Source organism: Bubalus bubalis, chromosome X (genome assembly GCF_019923935.1).
Source record: "Bubalus bubalis isolate 160015118507 breed Murrah chromosome X, NDDB_SH_1, whole genome shotgun sequence".
NCBI classification, from domain to species: domain Eukaryota; kingdom Metazoa; phylum Chordata; class Mammalia; order Artiodactyla; family Bovidae; genus Bubalus; species Bubalus bubalis.
Window position 1 is genome coordinate 64747254 of NC_059181.1, and position 22613 is coordinate 64769866.

At 37.4% G+C, this 22613-nt stretch overlaps 1 protein-coding gene across 5 annotated transcripts in view; it reads right to left on the bottom strand.

Moving 5' to 3' along the window:
• PHKA1 (phosphorylase kinase regulatory subunit alpha 1) overlaps window positions 1-22613 on the bottom strand; it is a 169186-nt gene that overhangs the window by 70714 nt on the left and 75859 nt on the right. For all 5 annotated transcript variants that reach the window (XM_025277104.2, XM_025277103.2, XM_025277102.2 and 2 more), the window contains exons 15-16: window positions 4732-4841; window positions 3644-3788 (exon numbers count right to left, since the gene is read on the bottom strand). In XM_025277104.2, coding sequence (XP_025132889.1) covers window positions 3644-3788; window positions 4732-4841 — 255 coding nt within the window. The remainder of the gene's footprint in view (window positions 1-3643; window positions 3789-4731; window positions 4842-22613) is intronic.

A 22613-nucleotide genomic window follows, 5' to 3' on the forward strand; every position in this document is an offset into this window, starting at 1 on the left:
TTTCCCTGACAAAAATACATAGCTACTGTATTAGTAATGTATATTTTGGAGACTGACAGACCTGATTTGAGGCCTGACTTTGTTGCTTACTAGCTTTGTGACTATACAATGAGTCACCTTCTTCACCTATAAAATAGATGCTTTTAATAGTACCTACCTGAATAGGGTTGTTGTAGAGATTTCAAAATGATGCATTGAAAGCACTTAGATCAGTGCCTGATACAGAGAGAGTGCTAAATAAACATTGCAGTTATTATTGCTATGGATACTTCTGTTTTTGTTGTGTGACCACATACCAAGTGTCAAAACTTTGTGATTTAAATTTAGATTTTAGTTATATTCTTCTTCCCAAACTATGGCTGTTTATGTCATCCACAACTATTGGCATTTCAATTTTGAAATCTCTTTGTCACTACAAACTCAACACGTCCCTTTACAACTGGCATCTTTCTTTAGAACTTCTCTGCTTTTATCGGTGCAGCATTTTTAGCTAGTCTCTAAATGTTGGCATTATCTTGATTCATATCTCACATCTAGTCAGCCAACACGTGACTTTCATATCTAGTCAGTCAACACCTGACTTTTAAGGTGTTGATTAAAATGACTCTTGTGGGCTTCCCTGGTGGCTCAGTGGTAAAGAATCTGCCTGCCAATGCAGAAGACACAGGTTCAATCCCTGGTCTGGGAATCTCCCACATGCCATAGAGCAACTAAGCCCATGTGCCACAACTATTAAGCCTGTGCTCTAGAGCCCAGAAATCTCAAGTATTGAGCCCATGTGTTGCAGCTACTGAAGCCCGTGTGCCTTAGAGTCCATGCTTTGCAACAAGAGAAGCCACCACAGTGAGAAACCCACCCAGCCCAACTAGAGAGTAGCTCTTGTTCACTGCAACTAGAGAAAAGCTCACACAGCAACAAAGACCCAATACAGACATAAATAAATAAATAGCATTATAAAAAATAAAATGACTCATCTCCACCTTTCCCATTCAATTTTTATTATTATCAGCCCAGAGTATCTTCTCATCACCTCATACCTGGATTAGTTTCCTTGATATCAGATTCTCCTAACAACAATGAAAATTGTCACTAAATAAATATTCCTTAAACATCACTTTCATCATATTGCTCTTTGCTCAAAAATTTTTAGTTACTACAGACTTCTGAGACAATTTATTTTAAATTTCCCTGCTTATTTTCAGTCAGTTCAGTCGCTCAGTCATGTCCGACTCTTTGCAACCACATGGACTGCAGCACACCAGACTTCCCTGTCTATCACCAACTTCCAGAGCTTAATCAAACTCATGTCTACCGAGTCGGTGATGCCATCCAACCATCTCATCCTCTGTTGTCTCCTTCTCCTGCTTTCAATCTTTCCCAGCATCAGGGTCTTTTCCAATGAGTCAGTTCTTTACATCAGGTGGCCAAAGTATTGGAGTTCATTTTCAACATTAGTCCTTCCAGTGAATTTTCAGGACTGATTTCCTTTAGGATGGACTGGTTGGATCTCCTTGCTGTCTAAGCGACTCTCAAGAGTCTTCTCCAACCATCAATTCTTCAGTGCTTGGCTTTCCTTATGATCCTCTCACATCCATACATGACTACTGGAAAAACCAAGGGCTTGACTATACAGACCTTTGTCAGTAAAGAAATGTCTCTGCTTTTTAATATGTCGTCTAGGTTTGTCATAGCTTTTCTTCCAAGGAGAAAGCATCTTTTAATTTCATGGCTGCAGCCACCATATGCAGTGATTTTGGAGCCTAAGAAAATAAAGTCTGTCACTGTTTCCATTGTTTCCTCATCTATTTGCCATGAAATGATAGGACCTGATGCCATGATCTTAGCTTTTTGAATGTTGAGTTTTAAGCTGGCTTTTTCACTCTCCTCTTTCACTTTCATAAGAGGCTCTTTATTTCTTCTTCACTTTCTGCCATAGGGGTGGTGTATCTGCATATCAGAGGTTATTGATATTTTTCCCTGCAAATCTTGATTCCAGCTTGTGCTTCCTCCAGGCAGGCTTTTTGCATGATGTACTCTGCATATAAGTTAAATAAGCAGCATGACAATGTACAGCCTTGCTGTACTCCTTTCCCAATTTGGAACCAGTCTGTTGTTCCACGTCCGGTTCTAACTGTTGCTTCTTGACCTGCACACAGATTTCTCAGGAGGCAGGTCAGGTGGTCTGGTATTCCCATCTCTTTAAGGTCTTCATAATCTGACCCTACCTTACTTGCCCAATTTTGTTGATACTTATACTCCAACATGGGCTTCCCTTGTCGCTCAGCTGGTAAATATTCTACCTTCAATGCAGGAGACCTGGGCTCAATCACTGGGTTGGGAAGATCCCCTGGAGAAGGGAAAGGCTATCCACTCCAATATTTTGGCCTGGAGAATTCCATGGACTGTACTGTCCATGAGGTTGCAAAGAGTTGGACATGACTGAGTGACTTTCACTTCACATATTCCAACATGCAAGCTCCTCTCTATTCATCTTGGCTTCTTCACTGTCCACTCACAAGTCAAGTGCATCCCTGCCTCTCAGCTTCACTCATGGTATTTTTTTCCCCTCACCTAAAGTGCCTTTCCTTCTTTTCTCCTTCCATATGAATACCACACATCCACAAAAGCCTGAATAAGTCCCACCTAGTAAATAAATTTTCATTAACAATGTGATCACTATCACTATAAAATACTAATCTAATGGTTTAGTAATTCTTTATATACTGTCGTGAATTGTTTTCTATTATTTTGGGGAATTAGCTTTGCCTCTCCAATTAGACTTTATACTTTCTGAAGATAGTTCTGCACACACAGTAGTTATTAACTGAGTGTTTGATAATTGTCTTATATAAAGAAGAAAGACTACCCTACTTCCTCAACTCCAGTGCTTTTGAAGCACTTTGGAGATGTGATCAAAATCCCTAAGTCTGCCTGGACTTTGAATGATTTATGACAAAGGATTCTTCTCTAATGAAAAGAAATTCTATGTACTTTGGCAGTACAAACAGGCTTTTGGAAGCAATAGCAGAGATACAGAAAGGAAACAGTGCTTCAGTATTGGCTCTAGTCCTTCAGGAACTTAGAGAACAATAAACTTCTCACTCAGTTTCAAGTAAGCAATGCCAGGAAGCCCAGCTAATAAAGAAAAGATAAACTGAAAGCCTTTTTACTTTTCTCTGCTAGATTTATTTCTTCAGTTAGACAAGCCTTGGAAAGAAAGTCTGGGAATTTATCTGTAAAGTCTTGATGCTCCACTAGAGTGAGATTGTCTTTAAAATGAGTTTTATTAATAAAGTTTCTGTAAACTGGCCTAGAAACCAATTATCTAAAGTAGCCCCAAACAAATTATTCTACTACATATCTTGAATTATAGCTCTCAAACCACCTGAAATATTCTTGTGAATTGGTTTTTTGCTACATATTTATTCGAAAACATAAGCTCCATAAGAGTAGAAACCTCATCTACCGTATTCACCTCATGTATGCCTAGTGCTTTGAAAAGTGCCTGGTACAAAACAAAAGCTTAATAAACTGCTGAAAGAATAAATGACAAAAAGCAGCTTTCCAGTGACTATGATTTTGAAGGGCTAATCACACAACTTATTCCAAAAATACATTCATTCCTTGCCTCATATAACCTTACCAAGCATGCTGTGTGAGATGGGGAAGGTGATGGTGGGCTGGCCTGTCATTCTCCAGCGGCTACAGAGATAGGAGAGGTCTGTTCTAAGCATTTCCACTATCATGTTGTTGTCTAGAGCCAGGTAGAATTGTTGCTGGTCTATAAACTAAGAAAAAGAAAAATAATGGTTTAGAATAATTAATCTCATAACTATCAAATAATATTTTAAAATACTCATATATTCATAAAGGTGTATAAGATACCACAGAGGAAACAATACCTCCAAATTTAATGCCTAATTCTTCCCAAAGTATCTGGTGGCCTATTAGTACATATAGTTGTCTTGGACATTTTTAGTGTGCTATAGTTAACAAAGTGTTTTCAAGTACATGATTTTATTTAATTCTAACAACCCAGTGAGGGCTTATCTCCTTTTTAATAGACAAAAAGTAAGGCCAAGAGACACTGAGTAGATTAGCAAAGTTATATGACTAGCAAATGGCAAAATCAGAGAGAGAATTTCTGGTCCATTATTCTTTCATCTGTACTTCAGTGCAGTATTTCAGATGTAAGATAACAAATGGGGAACTTAATCTTTCTTTCCAGAAAATAGTTTCTACTCCTATACACATACATAATAAGGCTTGCTACTGTAATATGGGTAATAAACATCATGCTAATAAACAATGTATCTCATGGCTAAAATAGTACTGACATTTTTGTTTAGAAGAGGATATGAAAAATTTCTAAGCATGTAAAAATGGCCCATCTCAGAAAGAAATAGAAGATCTAATTTGGTAGCTGAATATTACCAAAAAAGACTATATTTTGTTTGTAAAGGATACAGTATTATATTTAATCTTTAATAAAGAGTACTCACTGCTTCTGCAATACCAAGGACTACTCTCGGTAGCCACAGTTACTTGGCATAGCTCTTTGCTGCAACATCAATTCAGTCCAACTCAACAAATATTTACTAAGCAGCTTAATGTGTGCAAGGTCCCATGGAACTCTGACACTTCTCCCAGCTCGAGTAAATGCTTTATTTCTATAGTGTTTCTCTTTTATTTTCATTCATCTCAATGTACATCAAAGCTCATTCCACCCACCTGTGGAGTGAAGGTAAAGATAGTTTTCCGAATGTCATAGAGTTTTGAAGTTCCAAGGACACCCATGTGTCTGTAGGGTCTTCCACTGAGTTTCATTCTACTGTTGCATCCTGATATAGAATTGAGAAATGGTCAAGATATTTTCAGTGCACAAATCCTACCAGCAAACATTTTTTGCATTAATTTATGCTTCCTTATTGAACAAAATAAGTTCTGTCTCTCAAAGTTAATGTCCATGTCATGTACAGGGCCATACTAAGCACCATGGGCTTTCCAAGAGAAAGAATAGGCAGTTATCTGTGTTCTAAAAACAAATTATGCTCTTATAAAAAAGTCAAGTCATCTACATGAGATAAGAATGCATATAAAAATTAATAGTTCTATGAATGATAGAATGCTATTACCAACATTCATACATTGAATTTCCTTAAAGCTCATAAAAAGTACAAAAACTATTCTGATTATCAGACTTACCAGTATAAACTATGCTTCAAGAAAGCTGAACAAAAACCTCACCAGTTTAAAGATGGCAAACTAAACCGGAAAAAGTGAAATGAGTGCATCTTGATCTCCTTCAATAACATACTACTGACACATTTTATTCAATGGGAGAACACATTTTATCCAAATAAATCAAGATATTTTAATATTCTTATATCTGATAGGAAATTTTGTGGACCCTTAGAGTAAAATTTACTTTGCAGAGGAGCTATTTTGAAAACTGGAAAAAGGGGGAAGACTTTAACTATCAGCTACAAAAGTAAGGCACAATTTTAATGAAAATATAAATACACACATTGTGTGTCTCAATGTCTTGTATGTGTATATATGCACATATGTATGTGTGTACACACACTGTGCACATTCACACACACATCCACCTTATTTCCTTGAGTATAAGATGTTGTTTTTTTTAATAGTTTAGCATTCTGAAATTAGAATATATCTGATAATTGATGTCTATGTTAAATGCAGTTGCATTTCTTTTTGTCTTTCAAAAGGCAATTATAATACCAATAACTCCTATGAGGAAATATTTCATTTATTCACACACATTTTTCCCTTTTATAACAAAGGACAGCATGATACACATAGCTCTCAAACCCTTTTTTCCCAGAATATATATTTCAGTACTAACAGAATTAGTACCTCTTTTTTGGGGGGTGGGGGGCTGTAACCCATTTTTCTTAGGGATTTCATTTTTGTCTCCTCTTCATCCTACGTATGATACCTAACAAATATGCCACTTTTTTAGTGTTGCTTCACTCTTAGGGACAGAACCAGAGAGCTATCAACGCCTTTGGCCATATTCCAGGGTCCACTCTATGCAGCACACATTTTACCTGAGAGTGATATCACAAGCAGGTTTATCTACTGTTCCTTCCATTTTGTTTCTTTTTATTGTATTACGGTAAAATATACATAAAATTTACCATTTTAACTGTTCAGTGACATTAAATACATTTGCAATGTTATACAACTATCACTTCCACCCATCTTTAGAAATTTTTCATTTTCCTGAACTGAAACTATAACCATTAAACAATAACTCCTCCCAGAAACCAGGCACAAGCTTGTAAGGAAGAGGCTCCCTTCCTCCCAGTCCCTGGCAATCACCATTCTTTCTGTCTCAATGAATTTGCTTACTCTAGATACCTCATATATGTAGAGTCATACAATATCCTTTTGTGACTGGCCTATTCCACTTAGAATAATGTCTGAAGGTTCATCTATTTTATAGTGCCAGAATTTTATCCTTTTTTAAGGCTGAATAAAACTCCATTGTATGCATATAACACATTTTGTTTATCTTTTCATCCATCAATGGATGCTAGGTTCTTTTATTCAAAATTGCTTATAGTATAATATGCATGCAGTTAAACACATGAACCTTAAATATAAAATCTGATGAATTTTTACACAGAAACACACAACCCAAATCAGGATATGGAACATTACTAGCCCTGCATTAGCCTCTTTTTTGCCCCTTCCTAGGTATTAATGTCCTACAGGCCTCAAAGTTAACCACCATTAAAACTTCAAATACAAGTAAGTATGATTTGTCCATTTTTGAGCTTTATACTAAGAGCATCATACATTATCTAGTTTTTGTATCTGGTTTCTTTCACTCAACATTGTGTCTATAGGATTCATCCATATTGTTGTACTTAGAATTAGTTCATTCTTTTTCATTGCTATATACATTCAATGTATGAATGCATCGTTATGTATCCATTCACTTGTTGACAGACATTTGAATTTTTCCTCCAGTTTTTTGTTATCATTTAAAGTTCCTATGAACATTCTTGCTGTGTGGGAATTCCCAAAGATCACTTCTAGGTTTGGTGATTCACAGGACTCAGCATCAGTTCAGTTCAGTCACTCAGTCGTGTCTGACTCTTTGCAACCCCATGGACTGCAGCACACCAGGCTTCCCTGTCCATCACCAATTCCTAGAGCTTGCTCAAACTCATGTTCATCAAGTTGGGGATGCCATCCAACCATCTCATCCTCTGTTGTCCCCTTCTCCACCTGCCTTCAATCTTTTCCAGCATCAGGGTCTTTTCCATCGAGTCAGTTCTTTGCATCAGGTGGCCAAATATTGGGGTTTCAGCTTCAGCATCAGTCCTTCCAATGAATATTCAGGACTGATTTACTTTAGGATCAACTGGTTTGATCTCCCTGCAGTCCAAGGAACTCTCAAGAGTCTTCTCCAACACCACAGTTCAAAAGCATCAGTTCTTTGGCACTCAGCTTTCTTTATAGTCCAACTCTCACATCCATACCTGACTACTGGAAAAACCATACCTTTTAGTAGATGGACTTTTGTTGGCAAAGAACTCAGCATAGATCTATACTAATGGTAAGGTTTATTACAGTAAAGGGATACAAAGCAAAATCAGCAAAGAAAAAAGGTGCATGGTCAAAGTTCAGAGGAAACCAGGCACAAGCTTGTAAGAGTCCTCTTCCTAGTGGAGTTGTGCAGCGCATGTTTAATTTCTCCAGCATCATATTTTGACAAAATGTATGAAATGTCTACTAAGGAAGCTCATTAGAGACTGAGTGTCCAGTGTTTGTTTTTATTAGGGGCTGGTAGCATAGGCACCCTCTGCCTAGCATGTACCAAAACTCCAAACTCCACCTTCTGGTCTCTTGGCCAAGGTGTCTTTTTCATAAGGACTCGACACAGCAGAGTGAGATCAACCTGCCATATTGTTCTCAGTTATGTCTTCAGGGGTCTTATACTGAGCAGACAAAACAAATCCATCACCATAAACAAGTACCTTCAAAAGCCAGATGGTTTCCTCCTTAAGGTTCCATTAAAAATTAAAAAAAAAAAAATGCTTGAAGCATCAATCCAGGCACAACACAAGCCTGGTCAGTAAACTGAAGCTGACCTGAATGCCTTCCAGAGCTGAGGCAGTGCCAGGATAGTCAAGGCTCACTGACAAGTACAATGCAAGAGGGCACATGCAGTACCATTGGACAAAAATAATTTATAATCATTAGGGCATCCCAAGTAGGACATACATTAATTAGGCAGTTTAGGTTAACAAAATCCCTAATGTGGCTAACCTCTTACTGTGAGGCTTGCTGCCTTAGTGTTTCCAATCCAGTCCAAAAAACGCAGTTCAGAATTTGGTTTCAGTGGGACTGTTTTCTGAAGGTAGCTGGATCCAAACAATTTTGTTTTTTCAGCGCACCAGTTCATCTGCCTTGCAAATGTGGATGACATGTGGAGGTGCTGAGTGGAAGGTAGATGCTGTCTCATAGTTAGCTGTCAGATCTGACTCTGGGATTAGCAGTCAATTTGAATTCAAAGCACTCTCAGCAGCAGGGAAGGCAACACATGCTTTTAGTAAGGAGAAGAGGAAAGCTTCCAGGAATTTCAGAATTTCCAGTTCTAAAAATCCAAGATCATTAATGCCCTCATCCTTCACTCATGCCTCCTCAGGTGTTTTTTCTCCACTGTTAGAAAATCTGTGTGTCCCATTTAGCAGTTATAATTGTACAATCATCCTCTCCTCTCACACAGACCTTTTGTCTAGAAGAGTTGCATGTAAGAAGTTTAAAAGCATTTTCAAAGGCAAACATGTTAAAATAACTTAATCGGAAAGACGTATCATATCCAGGAATTGGTTAAGATGAAATTCTCAATTTTCAAATGTTTTAAAATTGGGTTTTCATACTTCCCATTCCTTTCACCCTGATCAATTATCCAGTAAGCAGCCTAGAAAAGATTATTCTTTTTATGCGGACAGCTACATTTAATAAACATACTGCCTTATTTAGGTTTATGTATCGGGGGAAGGAGAAGGAAGTAGAGTCCGGCTAACAGTCTATTTTAAGCTGTAACTAATCTAGAAAGTCAAACATGATCATCAACAGCAGGGATGCAGGCTCAGGAAGGATCAAGAGTTTGATCTGAGAGGAATGGTGGAGGATGTCACATTCCCTATCATATGCCCTCCCTCAATTTGCAGCTTTCACAGAAATCACATCAGGAATGTAACCAGCTTTTGTATTAGAAATATAGAGCCAATCAGAGGATCAATTTCAGATAGTCCCATCAGAAAATAAGACTTTTCCCTTGGCCATCTGCAACTCAACTGACTCAAATGGCCCAGCCAGCATCAGGGGTGGTTTTACAATTTAGGATCATAAGAAGGGTGATTCAAATCTGCAACAATCCAAGTCTGAATTCATTTAAACCTCACATAGTTCATTTAGAGTTCATTTAGCCTGTGCCTGCTTTCAGTTTAGCACATCTGGTGCTGATGTGGGAATAGTCTATAGCAGACCTTATCAGGTTTCAGCTGAGAGTCAGATCCACGGAATTAGAATCTGTAAATTTAGGATGCCAAGAGAACTTTTCTTAGGCAGCAGCAAAGCTGAGATGGTACAGGACTGGTCAACCACGGCTTAGGTCCAAGTCCAAGCTCAAGTGACAAACAAGACTCTCCCAGGCTCTTCTTATTGTGCCTTACATTCCAAATTAACACAATCAAAAATGTGCACAAGAGGATGAAAAAAAATATATCAGCCTCTTAAGAGTTACACATTTGATTTCACAACTAAAAACTGCTTTCTAAACTCAAAAAGTGTATTTTCATCTGAAGACTGCCTCTCTTTTCATGTTGTCTTCCTTTTTCTTGAAACTCCAATAGTAAAAAAATTGATAGCAAAAATCATTAGTTATGGAGACTAGTTTTATTTCCAATACTCAAAGAGTTTGAATTCCAATCTGCTCACTGGCAGCAAAAAGCAAAGTAGTTGTATCCCACTGATGTTCTTTTTTCTTTTTGCAACTTTTCCTGATAGAAATGATCCCTCTAGCTTTACGAGACTACAAGAATATAACATTTTACATCAGTATCTATTATACACCAAGATGCAATAGCCACAAAATACAAAGTCATTTTTAAAAGTTCCTCCGTTCCACCCTTTGCTCAAGCTTTCTCAAACCTTGAGCAGAAAATCCAGCATTTACAGGCTTACTGTTGTAGTTGCAGGGAGATCCCTGTTGAAATGTAGGAGTGGGGGTAGAAGGCTGTGGCAGCAGTGGCTAGAGTGTTTTTCTCCCTTTGATTTTTTGTTTATAAAATTTTGCTCCAGCTCTGGGAAGTAATGGGGCAATAGAGGGGGAAACAATGGAAATAGTGACAGACTTAATTTTCTTGTGCTCCAAAATCACTGCAGATGGTGACTGCAGCCACAAAATTTAAAGACACTTGCTCCTTGGAAGAAAAGCTATGACAAACCTAGACAGCATATTAAAAAGCAGAGACATTACTTTGCCTACAAAGGTCCATATAGTCAAAGCTATGGTTTTTCCAGTGGTCATGTATGGATATGAGAGTTGGACCATAAAGAAGTCTGAGTGCCAAAGAACTGATGCTTCTGAACTGTGGTTTTGGAGAAGATACTTGAGAGTTCCTTAGACTGCAAGGAAATCAAACCAGTCAACCCTAAGGAAAATCAATCCTGAAAATTCATTGGAAGGACTGATGCTGAAGCTGAAGCTCCAATACTTTGGCACCTGATGTGAAGAGCCGACTCATTAGAAAAGACCCCGATGCTGGGAAAGATTGAAGGCAGGAGAAGGAGACGACAGAGGGTGAGATGGTTGGATGGCATCACCAACTCAATGGACATGAGTTTGAGCAAACTCCAGGAGATGGTGAAGGACAGGGAAGCCTGGCATGCTACGGTCTATGGGGTCACAAAGAGTTGGACATGTCTGAGGGACTGAACAACAACAACAACTGGGAAGTGATTTAACCTCCCCCCCAACCCGCACTCCCCCAACCCGAGCCTCCACCACACACACATGAACAAAAAGAACTCAAACTTTTCAAGACTTTGGCCCATTCTAAGTTCACCTTTGGGAATGTTTGGACCCTCTTCCTCCAGCCTGGAGGAGAAGATAAAAACAAAAGGCACCCAGGTTGCACTTTTCCCTCTCACTTTAGCCATTGTGTTCAAACGTAGCCAGAGGATGCTTCGAGCCAACTCTCTTGGAGTTGGATCTAACATTTTAAAATTCCACAGGGTAACTTTTACCTCCTATAACAGATAGCAGCTCAACTACCTTTTTATACCACAGATAATTCCACAGATACCCAGTACCACAGGTTTGTCATCCTCTACCATCCTTTTCACAAACAATGTTTTTGTCATATTTAAGTGAGTTAAGGTCATGCCAGACAATCCCACCACTGTCAGCAGTATGTGGGGAGTCCTGAAAATCACCCCAGATTTGGTGATGATGTGACTCATAGGCGGAGGACTCGTGGGACTCAGCAAATAGTCATACTTGGGGCTAATATTTATTATAGCAAAAAGACATAAGGCAAAATCAGTAAAGGGAAAAATGTGCATGGGGCAAAGTCTAAAGGAAACCAGGAACAAGCTTTCAAGATCCTGTCCCAGAAGTCACACACCACATGCTTAATTCTTCCAGCATCACACACGTGTTGTGACAACATGTATGAAGTGCTGCCTGTCAGCAGTAGAGACTCAGTACCCAATGTTTTTTAAAGTGCTGGTCACATGAGCACCCTCTGCCTGGCCTGCACCAAAATTCTAGACTCTTAGAAGAAAATCAGGTGTTCAGCATAAGCCATGTTGTTTGCTCAACTTAGAGCAAATTATCCTTATCAGTTAGGGGATGGTGGAAACCCTTCCTAAATCTGAGTCTTCAGATGCCAGCCAAGGGCCAACTTTGCAAGCAGGCTTTTCTAAGGATAGCATTTCCTGTTATGTTAACTCTTTGCTGCACATTGTCCATCTCTTTCAGAGCATATATATATGCATTTTTGTTGAGTATACATCCAGTAGTGGAAGTGATAGGCCCAGGGAATGTGTATGTTCAGTTTTTTTAATAGCTGCCTGTTAAATTGATACCTTACCACCATAAAATGCTATTCATTATTTCTATTAATATTTTTTGCCTTTAGTATACTTTGTCTGATATTAGTACAGTTACACCAGCTTCAGTTTGTTTATTATTGCATGGCATATTGTTTTCTATACTTTTGTTTTCAACCTGTGTCCTTTTCAGGTGAAACTCCTTTCTGTAGTATGTTGCTGGATTTTGCTTTATTATGCAACTTGACAATCTCTGTCTTTTAATTGAAACATTTACCCAATTTATATTTATTTACTGGATATTTGGATTTAAATCTTACATATTACTTCTTGATTTCCATTTGCCTCATTTATTATTCCTTATTTCTCTTTTTTGCCTTGCTTTGGATTAAATAAGAATTTTCTTATTATCATTTCCCCTACATCAAATTGTTAAGACATTCTTTTACTATTCTTTTAATAGTTACTACAGAGAAGCTCTTCTCAACTGGATTCCACCAGAGATTTAATTCTCTAAATATTCATTGAATATATTAACTTATCTTCCTTGTATTTAAAATGGAACTAGGGTCCATCACCCTTGGGAGAATGGAAAAAAAAACAAACAAACACATTTTCTGTAGGGCTTAATTATGTCATGACTCCTACTTGAGTAAAATTGCCCTAGAGAGTGAAGCATACATTCTTGACTAATTAGAGTCTATGTTAAATTAGTGCTTTTACCACTTCTTGAACAATGCAAGAATCTTATAACAGACTTTATTCACATTCTGCCTTTTATTTATTTATTACCATTTATGTCATTTATTTAATCTCTACTTTAATTTTATCCATAAAGTATTATTATTAGTATTGCTTCAAACAGTCCATTTTTTAAAAAGTTTCTCAATCATGCCCGACTCTTTGAGACTCCATGGACTATACAGTCCATGAAATTCTCCAGACCAGAATACTGGAATGGGTAGCCTTTCTCTTCTCCAGGGGACCTTCCCAACCCAGGGATCGAATCCAGGTCTCCCACATTGCGGGTGGTTTCTTTACCAGCTAAGCCACAAGGGAAGCCTAAGAACACAACACTGGGTAGCCTATCCTTTCTCCAAGGGATCTTCCCAACCCAGGAATTGAACTGAGGTCTCCTGCGTTGCAGGTGGATTATTTACCAACTGAGCTATCAGGGAAGCCCAATGCAAGAATCTTACAACAGACTTCATTCACATCCTGCCTTTTATTTATTTATTACTATTTCTGTCATTTACTTCATTTCTACTTTTATTTTATCCATAAAGTATTGTTATTAGTGTTGTTTTAGACAGTCAACAGTCTTTTATATTTACACTTTCCATTTCTCTTTCTTCTGTCTGTGATCACTGTTCTTCTGCCAGAGTTCCCTTTAATGTTTCTTTTAGTGTGAGTCTGCTAATAATACATTCTCAGTTTTTACTTATCTGAACAGGTCTTTACTGCCAAATTCAGACTCAAATTGAAGAAAGCAGGGAAAACCACTAGACCATTCAGGTATGACATAAATCAAATCCCTTACAATTAACAGTGGAAGTGACAAATAGATTCAAGGGATTGGATCTGATAGATAGAATGCCTGAAGAACTATGGATGGAGATTCATGACATTATACAGGAGGCAGTGATCAAGACCATCCCCAAGAAAAAGAAATGCAAAAAGGCAAAATGGTTGTCTGAGGAGGGCTTATAAATACCTGAGAAAAGAAGAGAAGCGAAAGGCAAAGGAGAAAAGGAAAGATACACCTATTTGACTGCAGAGTTCCAAAGAATAGCAAGGAGAGATAAGAAAGTCTTCCTTAGTGATCAATGCAAAGAAATAGAGGAAAATAATAGAATGGGAAAGACTAGAGATGTCTTCAAGAAAATTAGAGATACCAAGGGAACATTTCATGCAAAGATGGGCTCGATAAAGCACAGAAATGGTATGGACCTAACAGAAGCAGAAGATATTAAGAAGAGGTAGCAAGAATACACACAAGAACTATACAAAAAAGATCTTCATGACCCAGATAATCACGATGGTGTGATCACTCACCTAGAGCCAGACATCCTGGAATGCAAAGTCAAGTGGGCCTTAGGAAGCATCACTACAAACAAAGCTAGTGGAGGTGATGTAATTGCATCTGAGCTATTTTGAATACTAAAATATGATGCTGTTAAAGTGCTGCACATAATATGCCAGCAAATTTGGAAAACTCAGCAGTGGCTACAGGACTGGAAAAGGTCAGTTTTCATTCCAATCCCAAAGAAAGGCAATGCCAAAGAATATTCAAAACACAATTGCACTCATCTCATGCACTAGCAAAGTAATGCTCAAAATTCTCCAAGCCAGGCTTCAACAGTACATGAACTGTGAAATTCCAGATGTTTAAGTTGGATTTAGAAAAGGCAAAGGAACCAGAGATCAAATTGCCAACATGTTGGATCACTGAAAAAAGCAAGAGAGTTCCAGAAAAACATCTACTTCTGCTTTATTGACTATGCCAAAGCCTTTGACTGTGTGGATCACAATAAACTGTGGAATCAAGAGATGGGAATACCAGACCACCTGACCTACCTCCTGAAAAATCTGTACGCAGGTCAAGAAGCAACAGTTATAACTGGACATGGAACAACAGACTGGTTCCAAATCGGGAAAGGAGTATGTCAAGGCTGTATAATGTCACCCTGCTTATTTAACTTATATACAGAGTACATCATGAGAAATGCTTGACTGGATGAAGCACAAGCTGGAATCAAGATTGCCGGGAGAAATATCAATAACCTCAGATATACAGATGATGCCACACTTATGGCAGAAAGTGAAGAAGAACTAAAGAGCCTCTTGATGAAAGTGAAAGAGGAGAGTGAAAAAGTTGGCTTAAAACTCAACATTCAGAAAAGTAAGATCATGGTATCTGGTCCCATCACTTCATGGCAAATAGATGGGGAAACAGTGGCAACAGTGGCAGACTTTATTTTCTTGGGCTCCAAAATCACTGCAGATGGTGATTGCAGCCATGAAATTAAAAGATGCTTGCTTCTTGGGAAAAAAGCTATGATCAATCTAGACAGCATATTAAAAAGCAGACATTACTTTGCCAACAAAGGTCCATCTAGTCAAAGCTATGGTTTTTCCAGTAGTCATGTATGGATGTGAGATTTGGACTATAAAGAAAGCTGAGTGCTGAAGAATTGATGCTTTTGAACTGTGGTGTTGGAGAAGACTCTTGAGAGTCCATTAGACAGCAAGGAGATCCAACCAGTCCATCAAGGAGATCCAACCAGTCCATCCTAAAGGAATCATTCCTGAATATTCATTGGAAGGACTGATGCTGTTACTGAAGCTCCAATACTTTGGCTACCTGATGTGAAGAACTGACTCATTGGAAAAGACCCTGATGCTGGGAATGATTGAAGGCAGGAGGAGAAGGGGACCAGAGAGGATGAGATGGTTGGATGGCATCACTGACTCAATGAACATGAGTTTGAGTAGGCTCCGGGAGTTCGTGATGGACAGGGAAGACTGGCATGCTGCAGTCCATGGGGTCGCAAAGAGTTGGACACGACTGAGCAATTAAACTGAACTGTACTGAACTGAACATGCCTTAGCATCACCTTTATTTATGAAGAATATTTTCACTGGATATAGAATTATAGTACGGAAGTTATTTTCTCTCAGTAATTTATAAGTGACCTTCAGTTCTATGGAGTTCATTGGTTTTGTTGAACAGTCAGCTGTACACTTGATCATTGTTCCTTTGAAAGCAATGTATATTTTCTTAACTCTAGCTTTTGTAAGATTTTCTCTTTGTCTTGGTTTCCAGTTTGATTATTAAATTTAGGTTTGTATTTATCTTGTTCACAGATTTTTAGCCCTTTTGGATGTTTAACTTGATATCTTTAGTAATATTTGAAAAACTTCTATCTCTTCAAACAGTTTCTGTTCCATTCTTTTCCTTGTTCTTGAACTCCAGAACTTTTCACTGTTTCTTAATACTCTTTTGATTTTCCATCTTTTTCTATCCTTTTTCTTATGTGCTTTAATGTGGCTATTTTATACTGATTTACTTTTTGGTTCATTAATCCTCTCTTCTACTGTCTCTTATGGTATTAATCTCATCTATTACATTTTTAATTTCACTTATTGTATTTTCTAGTTTTGAAATTCTATTTGATTTTTTAAATAGGTTCTAGTTTTCTAGTGAAATTCATCTTCTAAATCTATTTTTGGAATGAATTAATAGTTTATGAGTCCTGTCCAAGAGCTCCCAAAATGTGAATTATATATGTTTCGAAAATATATTAAAATTTTAATTGACTTTTACTGTAGTAAAATATATATATATAACATTAAGTTTACCATTTTAAACATATAGTTCAGTGGCATTAAGTGCCTTCACATTGTTCTGCAACCATCATCACATCCATCTCCAGGAGTTTTTCATTATCCCAAACAGAAACTTTTTATCCACTGAATAATAACTCCTCATTATGCTCTTCTGGCAACCACCCTTTGATTCTTTGATAGCAGTCACCATTCTATATTTTGTCTCTATATTCTATTTTTTGTCTGACTCCACTAAGTATCTAATACAGGTGGAATCATACATATTTATCCATTTTTATGTTGCTTACTTCATTAGCATAATATCTTTAAGGTTCTATGTTGTGGCATGTGTTAGGATTTCCATCCTTTAAATAAAAAGATGAATGATATTCCTATATATATTATGTGTATACACACACACACACACACACGTTTATCTATTCACCTGTCAATGAACATTTGAGCTTTTTCTACATCTTGGCTATTGTGCCTAATGCTGCTTTGAACATTAGTGAACAAACATCTATTTGAGTTCCTGTTTTCCCTTCCTTTGTGTAGTATATGCAGAAGTATTGGAGAAGGCTATGGGAACCCACTCCAGTACTCTTGCCTGGCGAATTCCATGGACAGAGGAGCCTGGTAGGCTGAGGTACATGGGGTCGCTAGGAGTTGGACACGACTGAGTGACTTCACTTTCACTTTTCACTTTCATGCATTGGAGAAGGAAATGGCAACCCACTCCAGTATTCTTGCCTGGAGGATCCCAGGGACGGGGGAGCCTGGTGAGCTGCCGTCTATGGGGTCTCACAGAGTCGGACATGACTGAAGCGACTTAGCAGTAGCAGTAGCATGCAGAAGTATATATAGAAGTACAATTGATTGATCAATTCTATGTTTAATTTTTATGAGGAACTTGCCATACTGTTTTCCACAATGGCTGCACCATTTCAGATTCCTACCAACAGACGATAAGGGTTCCAGCTCCTCTATTTTCTCAATACTTGTGGCTTTTTGATTTTATTTATTTATTTATTTTATAATAGTTATACCAGTGAGTGTGTAGTGATTCATTACTGGGATTTTGATTGGCATTTCCCTAATGATTAGTGTTGTTGAGCCTCTTTTCATGTGTTTATAGACCACTTGTATATTTTCTTTGGAAAAATGTCTACTCAAGTCCTTTGCCTTTAAATTTTTTTTAATTTAAAAACTACCCCCAGCTTTACTGAGATATAATTAACATATACCATTGTGTAAGTTTAAGGTGTACAATGTGATTTGATATGCAGATGTGTGAATGTGTACTATAATAAGGTTAGTTAATACATCCTTCACCTCAAATAGTTGCAATTTTGTTGTTATGGTGAGAACATTAAGCTCTACTATCATAGCAACTTTCAAGTATACAATATGCTATTTTTAACTATAGTCATCACATTGTACATTACATCTCAGGAACTTATTCATCTTAAAACTGAAAGTTAGTACCGTTTGACCAATACTTCCCCATTATTTTCACCTCAGCTCCTGGCAACCATCGTTTCACTCTGTTTCTATGAGTTTGATGTTTTTAACTTCCATACATAAGAGAGATCATACAGTATTTGTCTTTCTCTGTCTGACTTTTTTCAACTTAGTAAAATGCTCTAAAGATTCATGGATATTGGTGCATATGGTAGGATTTCCATTTTCTCATGGCTGATAATATTCCATTGTTACACACATACACACTACATTTTCTTTATCCATTTATCTGTTGATGTACATTTAGACTGCTTCCATATCTTGGCTATTATGAATAATACTTCAATAAACCTGGGAATGCCAATATCTAATCTCCTTCAGATATATACCCAGATGTGGGATTGCTGGATCATATGCTCATTTTTTGAGGAACCTCCATACTGTTTTCCACAGTAGCTCTACTTATATATTAGGTTGGTGCAAACATAATTGCTGTTTTGGACCATGAATCTTAAATCATTATAACTAGGCTCAAACACATCTTTATTAATAAAAATAGGAACCATCACAATCAATACATTTTTGCCAACAAGAAATAAGTTTGTTTATTCTTGTAGCATAAAATCTGTGCTTTAGGATTTGACAAACTCTTGGAAAGCATTTTCTGCCTCCTGCTCATTGTGGAAGTGTTTTCCCTGCAAAAAGTTGTTGAGATGCTTGAAGAAGTGGTAGTTGGGTGGCAAGAGGTCAGATGAATATGGAGGATGAGGCAAAACTTCATAGCCCAATTTATCCAACTTTTGAAGCCTTGGTTGTGCGATGTGTAGTCGGGTGTTGTGGTGGAGAAGAATTGGGCCCTTTATGTTGACCAATGCTGGCTGCAGGCATTGCGGTTTTCAGTGCATCTTATAGCATACTTCTCAGATGTAATGGTTTTGCAGAGATTCAGAAAGCTCTAGTGGATCAGACTAGCAGCAGACCACCAAACAGTGACCATGACTTTTTTGGTGCAAGTTTGGCTTTGGGAAGTGATTTGGAGCTTCTTCTTGGTCCAGACACTGAGCTGGTGATCACCATGTATCATATAAAATCCACTTTTCATTGCACGTCACACTCTGATTGAGAAATGGTTCACTGTTGCACAGTGAGAGAAGACACTAAGAGAAGACGACACTTCAAAATGATGATATTTTTTATTTTCAGTCAGCTCAAGAGTCACCCACTTATCAAGGTTTTTCACCTTTTCAGTTTGCTTCAAATGCCAAACAACTGTAGAATGGTCGACATTGAGTTCTTCAGCAACTTCTCATGTAGTTGTAAGAGGATCTTGCTCTCAGTTGGTCATTGTCAACTTCTGATGGCTGGCCATTACACTTCTAATCTTCAAGGCTCTCGTCTCCTTTGCAAAACTTCTTGAACCACAACTGCACTATATGTTTATTAGCAGTTCCCAGGCCAAATGCACTGTTGATGTTGTGAGTTGTCTCCACTGCTTTATGACACATTTTGAACTTGAATAAAAAAATCGCTCAAATTTGCTTTTTGTCTAACATCATTTTTATAGTCTAAAATAAATACAAAATAAACAGCAAGTAATAAGTCATTAGCAGAAAAACATAAAGTGAGAGATGCACATTAAAATGATGTATAATATAAACCACATTTAAGAATGTACTCCAATATTAAATGGCAAAGTTGAACAATGTAAAACTACAATTACTTTTGCAGCAACCCAATACATTCCTACCAATAGTGTACAAGGGTTCCCTTTTCTCTACATCCTTCCTTCCCAGCATTTATTGTCTCATTTTTGTTTTTTTGATAATAGCTATTCTAACAGGTGTGAGGTGGTATCACACTGTGGTTTTGATTTGCATTTCCCTGATAGTGATGTTGAGTGCCTTTTCATGTGCTAATTAGTTATCTGAATGTCTTCTTTGGAGAAATGTCTGTTCAAGTCCTCTCCTCATTCTTTACAAATCCTTTGCCTTTTTCCTACTGAATTATATTAGTACTTCATATATTTTGGGTATTAACTCCTTATCAGATATATGATTTGGAAATATTTTCTCCTAGTCCATAGGTTGCCTTTAGACTTTATTGTTTATTTGACTGGGCAAAAGCTTTTTAGTATAACGTGGTCCTACTTACTGACTTCTGCATTTTTTCTTGTGCTTTTCGTGCCAAATTAAAAAAAAAATCATTGCCAAGACTGATGTCAAAGAACTTTTTCCTTTTAGAAGTTTTACAGTTTTGGGTCTTACATTTAAGTGCTTAATCTATTTTGAGTTAATTTTTGTGGGTCCAATTTCATTCATTCTTTTGTGTGTGGATGTCCACTTTTCCCAGCATCATTTGTCAGACATCATCCCCATTTAGCATCCTTGGCTCCCTTGTCACATACCAGTTGACCATATATGTGTGGGTTTATTTCAGGGCTTGATTCTGTTCCATTTGTGCATGTGTCTATTTTTATGTCAGAATCATACTCTTTTGATTATTACAGTTTTATAATACAGTTTGAAACCAGAAAGTGTAAAGCCTTCAGCCTTGTTCTTCTTTATCAGGATTGCTTTGGATATTTAGAATCTTTCATGTTTCCATATGAACTTCAGAATTGTTATTTCTATTTTTGTGAAAAATGCTATTGGAATTTTGATAGAATTGCATTGTATCTATAGATGGTTTTGAGGGCTTGCTTAGGTTTTTGTTGTTGAGTTGTATGAGTTCTTTATACATTTTGGATACTAACCCATATCAGACATCTGACTGCAAATATTTTCTCTCATTATATGGATTGTCTTTTTACTCTTTTGATGGTGTCCTTTGATGCACATGAGTTTTAGATTTTGATGAAATCTAATTTATATTTTGTTGCCTGTGCTTTTGGTGTTATAGCCAGGAAATCACTGCCAAATCCAATATTATGAAGTTTTCACCTCTATTCTCTTCTAAGACTTTTATAATTTTAGCTCTTAGATCTAGGGCTTTGATCCACTTTGAGTTAATTTTTTATATGATATAAAGCAAGGATCCAACTTCATTCTTTTGCACCTGGATATCCAGTTTTCCTAGCACCATGTCTGAAAAGACTGTCCCTTCCCCTACTGAATGGACTTGACATCTTTGTCAAAAATCATTTGACCATATCTGTAAGGGTTCATTTCTGGGATTTCTATTTTATTCCACTTTTCTGGAGATTTACTTATGCTAATACTGAAGAGGAAAAGTTAAAATTTTACATAACCTCCTGCCTGTTCTGCCTCTGTAACTCAGCTTGCTTCTTGCAAAGTCTGAATCACGTGGGTCTTACAGTCTCAGAAAGTGGGGACCTACAATACTAGGAACTGGAGTTTATCTCACTCACCCTTGTCCTGCTCTTTGCAATCGCCCAGCCCCTGCAAACCTGCTTAATCCTGCCTGTCAGTGTAAAGGTCAGGCATCCCCCTCCCCATCTTGACCACTGTTTCCGCATGCACGAAACCCCTGTTTAAACCAGCTTATTAGCAGCTAGTGTTGCCCGCTACAGTCTGTCTATAAAAACTCTGCAATCCCTTTGTTCAGGGCTCAGAGCTTGGAGTGTTAATTCCTTTGGGCCTGCCAGCATAATAAACCTGAGTTCTCCAACTCTCCTAGTGTGGTGCTTGGTTTGTTGAGTACTGGTTTCTACAGTATTTCAACACCTTAGATTATTATAGTTAAGTTATGAAATCAGGGTATATCAGGTTTCCATCTATGTTATTTTTCTAGATTGTTTTGGATTCCCTTGAGATTCTACATGAATTTCAAGATGAATATTTTCTATTTTTGCTAAAAATATCATTGGGGTTTTGATAGGGATTGTATTGAATCTTTCCATCATTCTGGATAATATTGATGTCTTAACAATATTAACTCTTCCAATCTGTGAACATGGGCATATTTCCATTTATTTGTGTTTTAGACTTTGTGTTTCAGAATTTCTGAGAAATGGCCTTTTTTTGATTTGCCTTTACTTTAGTGTGCAGCCTATCCTTCAGGGATTCAACTGACAGCCTCAGGTGTTTATCATAGTCCCTTTCACACACACACACACACACACAAATGTCCTGAAATGGAGCTTCTGTCTTCCCTGCAGTGAGACTTTATACTTGCTTTCTTGGCCCCTCACTCCATGCAAGCATAGCTTAAGAATCAGCAAATGCCTCAAAAGGAAAGTGCACAGAGAATGGTGACCTTACTTCTCTGAGGTCCTCTTCTCTCCAGGGTTTTGGCTTCTTGTGTCTTGGCTGTCTTAATTACTTTCTGATGCCTTCATTCACTTTTATTTTTAAAATCCAACCAGGATAGTTGTTCTTACTATGAAGCTTAGTCTGATAAAAGCTATTTCAACACAGCTGAAAGCTGAAAATCTACCTTATTCTTTTAAACTGTGGCAAAACACATTATAATTCAACCATTCTTGTTCATACACATTAGGTTGCTTCTAATTGTTGTTTTGCCATAGAACAAATTATATTGTAATGAACATCTTTATATATATATATTCTTATATATATTCATGTGAGTGTTATTAAATAGGGTAGATTTCTAGAAGCAAGGCTGTTGGACAAAGGTATGTGCATTAAAACTGTTTACAGGTGATCAAACTGCCTGTGATTTACACTACCACCAGGAGTGCTGAGAGAGTTCATTTATCCACATAATCACCAGCACTGGATATTATTAATCTTAATGTT